This window comes from Scedosporium apiospermum, assembly GCF_000732125.1.
Source record: "Scedosporium apiospermum strain IHEM 14462 chromosome Unknown SEQ_SAPIO_0104, whole genome shotgun sequence".
Classification (NCBI taxonomy): Eukaryota; Fungi; Ascomycota; class Sordariomycetes; order Microascales; family Microascaceae; genus Scedosporium; species Scedosporium apiospermum.
This window is the reverse complement of record NW_015971805.1, coordinates 256500-270094: the sequence shown is the minus strand read 5'-3', so window position 1 is coordinate 270094 and position 13595 is coordinate 256500. Positions and strand designations below refer to the sequence as shown.

The following is a 13595-nucleotide window of genomic DNA, read 5'->3' as shown; positions in this document are numbered from 1 at the left end:
CCGCACCGTATTCGTAATATACTGCGCCTATCCGATTGCAGTAATTCTATCCGGACTCCATTTATACATGATCGCCTCCACAACTAATTTCCTAATAAAAACATCGAGGCGTCCTGGAATACTGATATCTTTATCGGCATAATAAAATTCTCGAGGTCTACATCTTCGGGAATATCTCTATACGTACTACTCTATCTTCTGATGATCGCAAACCCGTCCGTTGTGTCTTCCCGGGCGATCCTAGTCATAGGACTAGTAGGATATTCTCCAGTTCTGTTACATTTTCAGATAATAACCAGTACAACATATTGCAAGTCTATATCCGCTTGGACAATACGGATCAACCGGGGTAAATTTATTTTAATTGAATCACTGACTACTAGCTAAAGAAAGTTCGAGGCTGGGGTGCAGTTGGATCCGGTGCAGTTTCCTCGTTTAAGTTGGGCATGTTCGTTCCAACAGGCCAGCTCGAGAAATCATCGTAATGTCGCCCAATAAAGTATGGAAGATAGTCAGCGGCGGGGCAGAGCGTACGCTCATCAAGTACTCGCCACTGCGTCGGCCCAGAGCTATAGGAGAACTTCCCGATAGCCTTGATGGGGATCGTGTGCAACGGATCGCTTGGGCTTCCCCTCAAAGTCAATTTCCCTTTCCCAGTGGCCCGTCGCACATTATGGTCGACCACTTTCAGTGTAGTCAACTTGGGATCCGCGTCCAATCCACCTCCCCTGGTAGACGGAAACGCCTTGACCTCAAAATCAAACCATTCAGTTGTGTCAGGCTCTAGGAAATCGGTGAATTCTGCTTCCATCTCGATGAGCGTGACGCCTCGCCGTTCACAATATCCGTATTTGCGGTTACCGTTCCCAAAGAGCCGCGGTTTCCCGTCCTTTTTAATCTCGCCCCACGTCTCCCGTCCCCAAGTGATGGCGAAGGGTTCGCTCAAGACTAGATTAAGAACGTAGTAACCCTCTCTGCCGTCGCAATTGCAGCGTACTGAAATGGATGACAGCTCAAAGTCGCCGCACGCGTTGCTCTGCCACGTTGAGACGCTGATGAGGCCCGTAGGTTGGTCGGCGGGTGTGAAGGTGGGAGGGAGAACGTTTTCGATGAACTCCTTGGTTGTAACAAACTCCACCGTGATGACTTCTTGGGAGTAGCTAGGGTCGTTACAGATTCTTGTGTAAGCAGCAATCTGCTCGGGAGTGGCGACGAACGACATGTTTGGAGGATGATTATGATAGTATGCAGTTAAACAACGCGCGGTGAGGTCGGAGTAATAGAGAGTATTACTGAACAAAATGTCTGCTCAGCTTCGCAAACGCAATGATAAGAGGATCCAAGACCGCTCATCCTTAAGTGCAAATACATATGAAATTAGGTAAGAAGAAATTTCTCAATCGATACATGATTTCACGTCTCCTGACCCCCAGCACCATCGGAATGAGTTGCACCCTGCTGCTGGCTTGTCGTGCTGTGTCCCGTCCTCCATCCCGCACTTCAATTCACAAGATCAGTAGCATAGGGGTATGGCGCTCATACCAAGAAAATGTGGAGCCATCCTTCTAGACTTGCCCTTTGCAGATTGGGGTGCTATTCGGGTGAAGTATGGACGAGGCATGTGAGGCGACTCAGCATACGACGTTCGTCCTTTTGGATTATCCAATTGTAGAATAGCGAGCGGTATCCTAAGGCATTGCCCTAGACTCAATTTTCCTGGGGCCAGTCTCGGGTGCGGGGGGGTGAGTACTAGAACGCAAGATCCGACGCGGTGTCCGAGCTCATCCCCATCCATTCGTCCTCTTAGATTTTCCTATTTTGGATCGTCCCGGCCAGCCCCGATCTACTCACGCTGGGATCTACTGCGGGACAATCCGTGACAAGTCCCATGACCGGTGCGATTCCGGGCTAACATGAACATCAGATTAATGTATCCGGCGAAAGGTTAGCCATCCTTTTGGATTTTCTCGTTTTGGGCTAGTTTGAGAAGCTTCTTCACCTCTCGGACGCCGCGGCACCCGTCATGATTACCACCAGTCTTAGACTTCAGCTTAAAAAACGTTTCCCAAGAGTGACAGGTATCACAGTTCCTTTCATCCTATTCCACTGCTCTTCGCCTGTCACTGCCCAGTGAACCTTTGAACAGTCCTTTTCTCTTTATTTCGTAACCGATTTTACCGCTCGACCAGTAGTCATCAAAATGATCAAAACAACCCCAGTTCAAAAAAAGGAGGTGCGGCCGCATACCGAGGCCGATTTCGCATGGTCCCGTCCGCACGGTCTCGTGGAAAAGCCAGGCATGTACCCCGGCGAGCCAGAGGCATGGGTCTACTGTGACAAGTTCTCCTACGAAGAGGGCGAGACGGTATCTCTCAAAGTCCACACGACAGCCGAGTATTTCGACATCGAGGTTATCCGTGACGGTTACAAAGCCCACACCGTGTTCCACCAAACGGGTCTAAAAGGCCAGCTTTGTGATACACCGGGTGATGCGTACGCCGTCGGCTGCGGTTGGCCCGAAGCGTTGAGCATCCATCTAGAAGAGGGGAAATGGGAGTCGGCCTTTTATCTTATCATTATTCGCATCAAAGAATTCCACGGCCGCGTCTACGAGCGCGAGGGATTCTTCATTGTCAAGTCGAAACTTCGCAGCACGTCGGCTAAGGATACCGCAGACTTCGTCCTTATCCATGCTACGTCAACCCTGCTTGCCTACAACGACTGGGGTGGCGCCAACCACTATAGAGGCATCAAGGATGGCTATCAAGACGATGAACCGAGTCCGCTCTCTAGTACCCAGCGGCCCATAGCACGGGGAATGCTTCGGATTCCAGCCAACGCGCCGCGCGAGGCGAACGGGCCTATGGCTATTGAACATGGCTCAACGCCACGCTTCCCTGCTCTAGAGTACGCCTGGTATTTCCGGTACTCGAGACATTACGCAGATGCCGGCTGGGCCACGTACGAACGACCTTTCGTGGTATGGGCGGAGAAAAATGGCTACAGAGTTCATCATCTCACGCAATCCGATTTGCACGTTGAGCGCGACTGTCTCCAGGGTTATTCCACAGCTGTGGCGGTTGGGCACGATGAGTATTGGTCGTGGGAACAGCGGGATACCTTGGACGCTTTCGTGGACGCCGGCGGCAAGTTGGCTCGGTTTGGCGGCAATTACATATGGCAGGTCCGCTTCGACGAGGCGATGCAGACTCAGTACTGTTACAGGGTCCCGCAAGCCGATCCCATAACCGCAACGGACGCCACGCGCGTCACCACCTTTTGGGACTGGACGAAAATTGGCCGCCCCGGCGCTCAGTCCGTCGGCCTTACGGGCATAATGGGCTGTTACACCCGGTATGGCATGGCTGCCCCGCGATCCTCGGGCGGGTTCCAAGTATACCGGCCAGAGCACTGGGCTTTGGCCGGGTCAGAGCTCCGCTACGGCGATCAGTTCGGGGCCGACCCTGTCAACATTGCCGCCTTCGAAGTGGACGGAGTGGACTACTACTTCAAAAAGGGGCTTCCGTATCCGACCTGCGCCGATGGTGCGCCCACTAACTTAGAGATTATCGCAATGTGTCCTGCAACATTTGGCGAACGTGACGTTTCTGGCGGTACGGAGCCTGTCGGCGGTCCACTTCGCGAAGTGTGAGTAAAAAAAAAAATTTCATCTTTTAATGATCTGAGCTGAAAAGGAAGACAAAACCGGGCTAACATATGGCTGATGCTTCAAGTCTGGGCGTAATCGAAATGACATACGAAGGTATGGAAGTCCCCGAGTACTTGAGAGACCGCGAGTATGGGTCTGGCATGGTGGCTAGCTTCACAAGAGGGAAAGGCGAGGTCTTTTGTGCTGGTACCTGTGAATGGGTTGTTGGGTTGATCAAGCGGGACGTATTTACGGAAATCATTACGAACAACGTCCTCATGAGATTTTCTGGTCGTCAAAAACCAACCGAGTGAGGATGGATCAGTCACGCCTCAATAGCAATTAATATGTCCATCAGTCTAGTCCATTGGCCACGGTCCATGAATCACCACAACCCAAGTTCAACTCCGCTGCTGGAGAAATCTGCGGGCAAGGATGTCAATCTACCAATACCCGACATCAGAACAGACATGCGAGGTGAATATTGTCCTATCGCTTCACAAAGCAGCCGGGCGTTGCCGTGGGTCTCGGAGATCCTCCGGATGAATTTAGCAATAAACTTCATATCCTCCTCTTCTAGCACGTTCTGCGCCAACACATAGATCGGCCAGACCAGGATTCGGATGTTGTGGTTCCGATTGGTCTCCAGGATTTCTATCAGCTGACGCACTACGATCAGTAATTGCTCAGTAGTCTCTTTCGCGTCATACTGCGTTATGATTAGGCCGTGGAGGTGTAGAATAGCCGTTAACGCATAGGTCCGCCAGTGGAGAGCTTGAAAATCATTTCTCTTTGCCAGGCCATTGGCGTAGCCGAATAGATCATGTGAAACGTCCTCATGACGCGAGACACGGGAAATCAAGTCAAGGAGTGGTCGCGGAAGAGCCGTGGAGGCCTCGATTCCTTGTCTTCCCATGCAATATCTCGACCAAATGTGCAGTGGCTTAGTTTGCCTCGCGGCGATCCAGGCGTCCATCTCAAGGCCGCCAAGGAGTTCCAGGTAGTGGAAGCCAGTCTCCACGCTGTCGGCATTGGCTTCCCGATACGCCAACGCTAGCGGAAGGATAGGGGCAAGCTGACCCGTCCATGGGTAACCAGCCCTCATCTACATACGCGGAGATTCCGTTAGACTGATCTTTTAAATTACGTCTTCGCTTCTCTGGTACTTACCGAGATTTGGGTCAAAAGGACTGATGCCACGAGGACTGCGAGTGGGTCACTAGCCCACATAGCTGGATCGACTAGAGCCTTCATGCCTGTTATAACACTATCGAACCGAGCTAAGACGCCGAGAGAACAGTAACCATGGTACGTTCCCATCAGGGCATCGATGCCGTCTCGGATAGCTGGATACTTATGGCTCAACGATAGCAAGGAATCAAGGAGGGGGTTGGCCGGTGCGTCGGACCAATGGAGAAGGACGTGACCGCTTGAAGCGACTAATTTGACACACAGTCTCTAAGTTAGTTCGGAGTCATTACCGTGCTATCCGACGACGCATTAATGCAATTCCCAACTCACAGAAACGAAGCACATCTTCCCCGCGCTCGGTAGCCCCGCAGATGCATGGCTGGGCTTTCGGGGTCGAGCTCTGCACAAATTTGGTCCCACGAGACACGGTAATATCCCGATCGGCGGCTGGTGACCCCGGCTTTGCAACTTTCCATATATACCGAACCGAGTAATCGCATTGGAAGCCGAGGCGTTGGCACCTAAGGCAACTGGGCTTCATCTCGTCGCATTTTCGGCTGACCCTAGTACACTGGGCACAACCTGCGCGTGTTCGCGTTCGCCGAGGCCTAGACTGCATAGTTGTAGGTCTCTTGGTGCGGTTCATGTGTCTTAGTGGCCGTGAAGGGCGGAAGAGCCCCTGGGGCCTTCGGCCATAAAAAAATAAAAAGAGGACGTCCTTGGTTCAATCAAGTGATAACGAAGGGGGTCGATCACGCACTAGTTAGAGACGAGAACGATAAGCAAAAGGGTTACGGATGATCAAGTGAATGATACGAGAGGAAAAGAAGGCAAGAAATCCTCAAGTGCCCTTATCGGTCTCCGGGCTCCAGGCTACGCGTAACCCAGAGATAAGGGCCGCTGTTACGCAGCCTCGCGGGGAAGCGGGGAACGAAAGCTTAGTTGCATGAGCTAGTCCCAAATAGTCAATTCTATCAGGACGGCGCTAGTCTCCCTAGAGTCCCTACCAACGCAAGGGAACTTCATCGCCAGGGAAACTTTATCCCTATTATTCCTCCAGTGCTTCATTAGACAGCGGGTGCTAGTCCCTATCTACCAACATGGTCCTTATTCTAGCAGTGGATAATGATAAGGGTTAAATCCTGAATTGCCGAATTGTCAACAGCGGTAGTAATAATCCAACATTATGGTGTGGAGGACACGGCCGCTGATCACGGTAAGCAGACGGATCTTTTAAATGTCCGTTTTGACCTTGTCCATAGCTACCTCGATGAGTTCTCCATCATTGCTCGTCAAGCAGTCGATGGAAAAAAATCACCCTTATACCGACATTATGACACAGTCGATCGCCAACATTCCGAACATGAGGGACGACCTAGCCATGGACGCACCAGGGACGGTCAAGCTGATCAGAAATAGTTGGTTCATCTCTGTGATCCTAGGTCGTAGTCATGAAGTTGCAATCACTGACCAGGGTATCAAACAGAGACCATCGACGACGGCGAACCATCGACGGAACAAAGTTGTTTGGTCCTTATTCCGCCTCCGACCAACAGCCCAAATGACCCGCTTGTGAGAAGACCCTTCATATGCTACGCCGACCTTTTCAGTTACGCATCACGAGACTAATTTCGTGGAACAGAATTGGTCTAGGGTCTATAAACTATGGTTCACGTCTATTCTACTACTTTGGGCCTTTCTTTCCAATGCCAGGTAAGTTGCTCGTAAGCCAATCATACTCGCATTCCCCTCCAACCGCGATGCGCTAACCATGCGCTCAGTATTGCCTGGACATCGCCAGCGTGGGCGATTTGGACTGAGAGTTTGAACACGACATATGTTCTCTTGAACTATGGAATGGCTCTGCTGCTCCTAACTTGTGGCTTCGGGGTCATGCTTTTGCAGCCACTCGCTATCAAGTACGGTAGGCGCTTACCATACCTGATCGGATCCGTCCTGATTCTCGCCGGTCTTGCGTTCGGGCTCAATATGACCTCAATCAACTTCTTCTTTGCATATATGATCCTCAGCGGGTTTGGAAGCGCTCCGTCATACTCTACCATTGTTACGTCGCTACTAGATGTAGCTTTCCTTCACGAGAAAGGGTTTTACCTCGGTTTATACGCCCTGGTGGTTGCCCTGGGCAACTTTCTTCCTCCCCTTGCCGCTGGATATATCACAGATTCGCAAGGTTGGGAGTGGTGCTTTCGGTACCTTCTTATATTCTTCGGTATAAGCAGCCTCGTGGTGATGTTCGCTGCGGAAGAAAGCTCCTTCGCTAGAAAAGCCTATACAACTTCCCAGTCTATTATATCAGAGTCGGCGCGTCACCAAGGCCCGGACGGCGCTGGAGTCTCTTCACAATCTCCTGATGCAAAAATTAACGCCGATCTTAAGCCATCCAACGGCATCCCTAGCCACGCCCTTTCAGATACCACCTCTCGTCCTCCACCTCTCGATTCTCGACTTACGTACTTCCAAAAGCTGACTTTATACCGACCAGATGCCGATATTCCAGTCGGATACTGGCGGCTCGTCTTCTCCATGTTTGAGCTCATCGTTCTTCCCGCCGCTTCGTGGGTAAGCCTTCAGCTGGGCATTTCGAGCTTCGTGGTTAGCTTAGTCTTGACCACGCAGGCCAGCTTCTTTTCGCTTCCGCCCTACAACTTCAAACCTTCCCAGCTCGGTTTGATGTACATTCCCTTGCTGATTGGAAATTTACTCGGTTCTTTCTGGGGAGGATACTTCACTGACTGGATGATACTACGGCTAGCGAGGCGTAACGATGGTGTCCACGAGCCCGAGAACCGACTCTGGGCCTACGTCCCTCTGCCGTTCGTGGCCGCGGGTGGGACCTTGCTTTATGGCGTCGGAGCTGATGCGGGCCTCCACTGGACGCTGCCATGCCTAGGCCTGATCCTTATCGGCTTTTATCTCAGCGCCAGCTTGCCCGTAGCCCTGGGATACGCTTTGGAATCTTACCCGGAAATCGAGAACGAAATCGTCCAACTGTCGAATTTCACCCGCAACGTCCTTGGCGGCGCCGTCACATTTTGCATCCAACCTTGGATCGACCACAACGGAGGGCGTGATACTACCATAATCATTTCTGTCTTGGTCCTGGTTGTCAACTTGACTTCAATTCCGTTTCAGATTTGGGGGAAGACGATTCGGGTGAGAACGACGCCAGCGTACTATAGGCTGAGTGGCAAGAGCGACTAGTTCTCGCCTCGTTAGAGCCTTACAAGCATTTGTGTCTTATCTTGATACGGTAGGGAACTCCGCTATACCATTCAAGTACCGTTATGGGGCCTCTGGCCACATTCATCATTACTCTATCCGAAGTATTCCTGAAATGCCAGCAGCCAATACTGTTAGGCGACGCTAGTATATATTGACAATAATAATGAATACAAGCTGATTGCCCGTTTACGCAAGGCATTCTAACTTGCCGCCCAGCTCGTTGCCCCCGAAACGAAGGATCATTTCAGATTCCCATGTACCTCCGCATGTAGCTTGTGAAACAGCCCGCCAAGCTGTTAACCTCGTCTACCTCTGCTGATCTTAACTCCAATGGGCTGTACCACAGGACTCCAGACATGGAAACCATCTGATTCTTGACCGACTTTAAGGATGATACTTATTCCTTCCTTTGTACTTCATGGGATGTCGTGGAGTGAATGTCGCCATGATTCCTACTGGATATCTCTTCCAGGCGTTTATGTAATTGTATGCACATGCTTCTAGATCTTGATTCCGATCTTGTGGTAGCTCCTTGTAATAGCCGGCGAACTGTCAGATGGAGCAAAACGCCTATTTCCACACCACTCGGTAGAGACACACCCAACCGAGACAATCACCATTGATCATCAAAAAAGAGACAGCAATCGTGCATCCGACACCGACACCAATATTTCGTTCCAAAACCTGCCAGCCAGTCCTACCTTTTATTTTTGTAATCATGCCGGATGTGGCTAGGCAACTTCCTCGACTCCCCGCATCTCAGCTCTGCTATTACAAGAAACTCAAAGTAGGCACTGCCTCTTGATTCCTTTACGTTTAGGGCGCGTGTATCAATTGCTTTTAGGGCGATAGCACAAGGCCAAAGTGTCGCCCATGTGCTGCAAGCGGAAATGAATGTTCGATTCTTAATCCTGGGGGTGGGGAACCGCTCACAAGGGCGTAAGTCTTAGGGACCACTCTTATTTTCATGTCCTTGCTAATAATTTACTAGACAAACACCGCAGGTATATCGATGAGCTTGAACAACAAGAGCTTGCTCTGTTGAAAAGGTTACGGCCGGGCGAACGGGAAAAAACTATTGGTAGCAGTTCTGTCTCGCCCGATGAACGTGCTGCGGAGACCATGGGCACCGTTGCGTCCTCGGAAAGCTGTTCGACGGTTTTGCAGGAAGGAGGCTTGAGGTACGGGCTTTCACCTACGCTGCATTCATCATCTTCGAAACCATTCACTCACATCCGTGGGCAATAAGCTTCATTGCTTTGCTTTTCTCAGATCCAGATTGGAGAAAGTCACACTCAAGTCTTCCACAAAGAGTAGCAAAGGCGTCAGAAGTGCAAGAAGCTGTCGTGGAGCCGTGTCCATTGCCTTATCGCGGGGACGCAGGGTTTCTGTTTCAAAAGGAGTAGGTGCATGTATCAGTGATATACGTCGACAAGGGAGAGGCATCATCTAATTCGGCAACCCTCACTCAGCCTCGGCTGGTCTCACATCCAGAAACCTTTTTTTCTTAGCCACAAGTTGAAGAACTGTACCAAAGAATATTTTCCACCTCTCAGGGTCTGGAACAGGCATCAAGCCACGATCTCTTCCGGACACTCATGATACTAGCAATTGGATCCATCATCCCTTATCGTCAGGGACTACATCACCAACATCCCGAAGGCTACTACTACCTTTCAGCCCTACAACATCTCGATTCCCAATATTTGGCCCGGGGTCTTGCCGCGATTCAGGATCTGCTCTTAGTCTGCCGGTTTGGGATCTACCACCACATCGGTTCTTGGTCGCAGTCTACCGTAGTCCTGCAAATTTGTGGCTGACGACCAGCCAGGAACATCCATTTGGGATCTAATTCGGCTTTGCGGGCGGCTCTGCATCGAGCAAGGTCTTTACTCAAAGCAAGTGGACTCTTCGGGTGACCTTTTGGAGAGACAGTTACGGCGGCGCGTCTTTTGGCGGTTCTACATGATCAACAGATACAGCTCCTCCACTCTAAACCGGCCATTTGCTATTGATGATAGCGATATCGAGACTGGGCTTCCCGTCAATGTCAATGATGAGGAACTTGCTCGAGCAGCGCTTCGAGTCCAGGATTTGGACGCCGTTCGGCCTTTGGTAGAGCCTCTTCTCCCCAATGATATTAAAATATTTCGGTTATGCGTGAGACTACCGCAAATCACGTCACAAATACATACTTCATTTTCTCGTCTGAAGCACGGCACATCCGTGACGTACCATCCCCATCTCGCGGCTAGCCATATTTACACCACTCTAAACCAGCTTCTTGTGGCATTGGATAATTGGCGGAAGACAGCCCCAAACACGGATAACCCCCGCTGCTTATACCAGTCGCAGGATTGGTATAACTTGCCGCACGCCCGTGGGCGCCTATACATTATCCGGAGGGCCGCTGACACTGTTCCTAAGAGAGAGGGTGTGCCCTCGAAAACAATCCTGAAGCTTTTGCGAGAAGCGGCCCTGCGCACCATTCTACTGTACTCGACCCTCTGCCAGCGCCGGTCCTTTATTCTACCTACGAGAAGCTACTTTCATATGGTGTTCACCGCGGGGCTGTCAGTCATGTTTTGTGTAGCAGTCTGCACCGACCGCGAATCAGCAGGCGCTCTCGAATCGTCCAAAGGCTTGGCTCTCTGCCACCAGACGTTGAAATCGATAGCAGAGGATTTACTAGAGGCTCAACTATACGTCACCATCTTCGAGCCCTTCATCTTAACATATCGGCAAAGATATAGGGTATTCTTGGCCCCGATGATTACCTCGTCGACCTCCCTAGTGTGCAGACACAGAATCAGAGCCTACCTTTCGTGTTGACTGGGGATGTACAGTCTTCAGCGCTCAATTCAAGGACTGGGAAGCAAATCAACTTCTGTGGTCTGTCTACGAATCTTGCAAAGTACCGGCCAGACACAAGCGCGAGTCAATCGACGTTTGAGATTTCTGCCTGTGATCTCCACGAACCGTATGGCAGTATTAGTCAGAACGCGGTGGAGCCAGGGGCACTCGGAATAGCCCATGCCCAAGAGGACTTATTTCAAGGGGCTTTTCTAAACGACGATATGCAGTGGAATATGCAATCGATGCTTGGGGAATACGTATACGGGGATATCGAATGGAATGCGGACGATTTCCCCATCAACCAAATTATGTCTTTGGAAACGCAAGCAGCTACCATACCAGCCTGGATCTGAGTTTCTGCCGTGGCTGCACCAATGTGCGGTGTGCCCTCGACGCCGAGATCCCAGAGTCTTCCATACTTATTCCGCTGAGGAGTCTCCTCCTCGTGGCAGTCCAGTCCCGCCCCACAAATGAGTCTCTCGCGCAATGCCCGCTCCAAGTCCAACTCATTAATAATTCCACCTCTGGCCGTGTTGATCACGATGGTGGTCCTCTTCATGATCTGGAACTGGCCTGTGGACGGTGACAACATCGGCCGACCTTAGGACCTCTTCGACCGACTCGGTATTCAGAAGGGGACGTGGGAGCTTGCGGACTCACACCGAGATTATCAAGGTGACCCAGAATGGCGGCCAAGTATCCACGATTTCATCTTCGGCGTTGCTCGGATCTGTGCGTCTTGGAGTCACGAGAGCGGAACGGAATAATGTGGGTGTCTTAGAGTATATAGGGGCACTGCGCGTTTCTCTTGCCAGCAGGCCTCGTCTTACATCTTTATACAATGGGAACACTTTTCGTGCCCAAGGCTATGCACGCTCAAGCCCACCTTTCAGTATAATGAATGTGGCGATTCCCAACTCCATCAAGGAGAACGAAATGAGGTTGCATATATCCTGACCATTAACCTAATCAAGTCAATTGATGTCCCCATGCACGGCATCCTAATTCGTGGACATGGAACACTCCTCCGTCGACCTCGAAACGACCAACCAACTCTGCACGGCAGCCCTATATGCCGGCATTGCTGCCATCGTCCGCGCACCGAGCAAGGATCCATTCTTCATCTCGAGGATATTGGATGGTGGCGCTCTTGGCATCATCGTCCCACACATTCGCCCCGTCCAGGACGTGCGCGATGTCGTGGCCGCAGCGAAGTTTCAACCTCTCGGTCATCGGTCCTCTACAAACGGTCTACCACATTATCAATTCCGCTCTATTCCCGCAAAAACCTCGAACCCCGTGACCAATGATGCTACTCTAGTCATCCCCATGATTAAGGCTCTTGAGGCCCTTGAACTTGTGGACGAGATTGCTTCAGTGTCGGGTGTCGACTCGCGACTGATTGATAGGATATGAAGGCCTGGTGCTGTTTATTCTTTACGCCCTGGGGTGGGCTTTACAGTTACGTTAATTGTTTGAAACGGCGCTGGTGCCGCCATGGAACCCGGTTCACCGAGGCCACCACATTTTCGGGATCCAAGGCTGCCATTTTTAGTTGGCACAAATCTGCCAACTTCGGGGCCATCTAACCCGACCTTCGTGAATTAGTAGGGAAGCCCTATTTGAGAGTTCGGATGAGATAAGTTTGGCGCTTCTTTGCTCCACTACATCTCTACCTGGGAATAGCTGTCACTCTTAGTTGACTTCATCGAAAGGAAATATCCTAAGCTCGAAGTTAGAGATAAGCAGAGATGGACACCCCTACACTTTGCTGCCATATTTGGTAACGATAGAACAGCAAGAACTCTTAGAGACCATGGCGCCATTGTTGATTTACCAGACTATGTTGGTTTCACTGTGGCGTTTTATGCAATTTGATAGGGGAATGTCTGTATACTGAAGCTTCTGCACTGCTGTGGAGTAAATCTTAGCTGGTAGGATAGCTTTCGGAGAACTACTGCAGATATAATTTCTGTTTTTCGTGAGGAGGTTATTGAGACTCTTCAAGTGATAGGGGCGCTATACCCTACGCTAGTTGAAAATGATCAACAAGAAGTGAATGATGATTGTCCCCATCTTCCTCCTCCAAGAAAAAGTGCAGACCCTCACATCGTCATTTTTACGAATGGAATCAAAGATGAAAAGTGCGTAGACTAAAATCTATTTTCGGATTTGAAGCTGAGTTCTGGTATTATTAGGGATGAGTGAAAGGCTGAGCGAAAGCTGAGCTAGGTTGATTGGGGGATGAGCAATGCAAGCGAGGCCTACTTTTGGGAACACGGCAGCCTAGAATAAGGCCGAGGCAATCTAACAGATAGCTGAAGTTATATAGATAGAATAAGGATAATATTACTATGTTATAAGCTTCTAAATACTAAATATAATTTATTATTAGTAGAGGGGATAACTAGATATAGTATAATACTTAGGTGGTCAAGTTGCCACTTAGCTACCTCAACTAAATAATTAAGAAAATGATATTATATTAAAATATTCTCTAAGAAGTTTCACTTATATCTAGAATATAGGTCCGTATATAGAACTTCTCCAGTGTCTCTAAGAATGATATATGCGCTAAAGTAGGTTAGTCTAATTCTCTTAAGCCGCCTACTATCGTAGCTTCTTTATCTACGGAAGTATATAAACTATATTAGAA

The 13595-nt window shown here is 50.2% G+C and overlaps 3 protein-coding genes and 2 pseudogenes across 3 annotated transcripts; 3 read left to right on the top strand and 2 right to left on the bottom strand.

Annotated features, from left to right (window-relative positions):
- Positions 1 to 379: 379 nt before the first annotated feature.
- Positions 380 to 1222, bottom strand: SAPIO_CDS6568 (annotated as a pseudogene; the record flags this gene model as incomplete).
- A 978-nt stretch (positions 1223 to 2200) lies between these two features.
- SAPIO_CDS6567 (Uncharacterized protein) lies at positions 2201 to 3963 on the top strand (the record flags this gene model as incomplete). Its single annotated transcript, XM_016788635.1, has 2 exons — positions 2201 to 3648; positions 3735 to 3963. The coding sequence occupies 2 exons, from the start codon at positions 2201 to 2203 to the stop codon at positions 3961 to 3963; spliced, it is 1677 nt and encodes a 558-aa protein (XP_016641788.1).
- A 71-nt stretch (positions 3964 to 4034) lies between these two features.
- SAPIO_CDS6566 (uncharacterized protein) lies at positions 4035 to 5381 on the bottom strand (the record flags this gene model as incomplete). Its single annotated transcript, XM_016788634.1, has 3 exons — positions 4035 to 4754; positions 4820 to 5088; positions 5171 to 5381. 3 exons carry the CDS (start codon positions 5379 to 5381, stop codon positions 4035 to 4037), a joined length of 1200 nt encoding a protein of 399 aa, XP_016641787.1.
- A 645-nt stretch (positions 5382 to 6026) lies between these two features.
- Positions 6027 to 8062, top strand: SAPIO_CDS6565 (uncharacterized protein; the record flags this gene model as incomplete). Its single annotated transcript, XM_016788633.1, has 5 exons — positions 6027 to 6056; positions 6183 to 6258; positions 6327 to 6412; positions 6483 to 6553; positions 6622 to 8062. The coding sequence occupies 5 exons, from the start codon at positions 6027 to 6029 to the stop codon at positions 8060 to 8062; spliced, it is 1704 nt and encodes a 567-aa protein (XP_016641786.1).
- Positions 8063 to 11953: 3891 nt separating this feature from the next.
- SAPIO_CDS6564 lies at positions 11954 to 12355 on the top strand (annotated as a pseudogene; the record flags this gene model as incomplete).
- Between the last annotated feature and the right edge of the window lie 1240 nt (positions 12356 to 13595).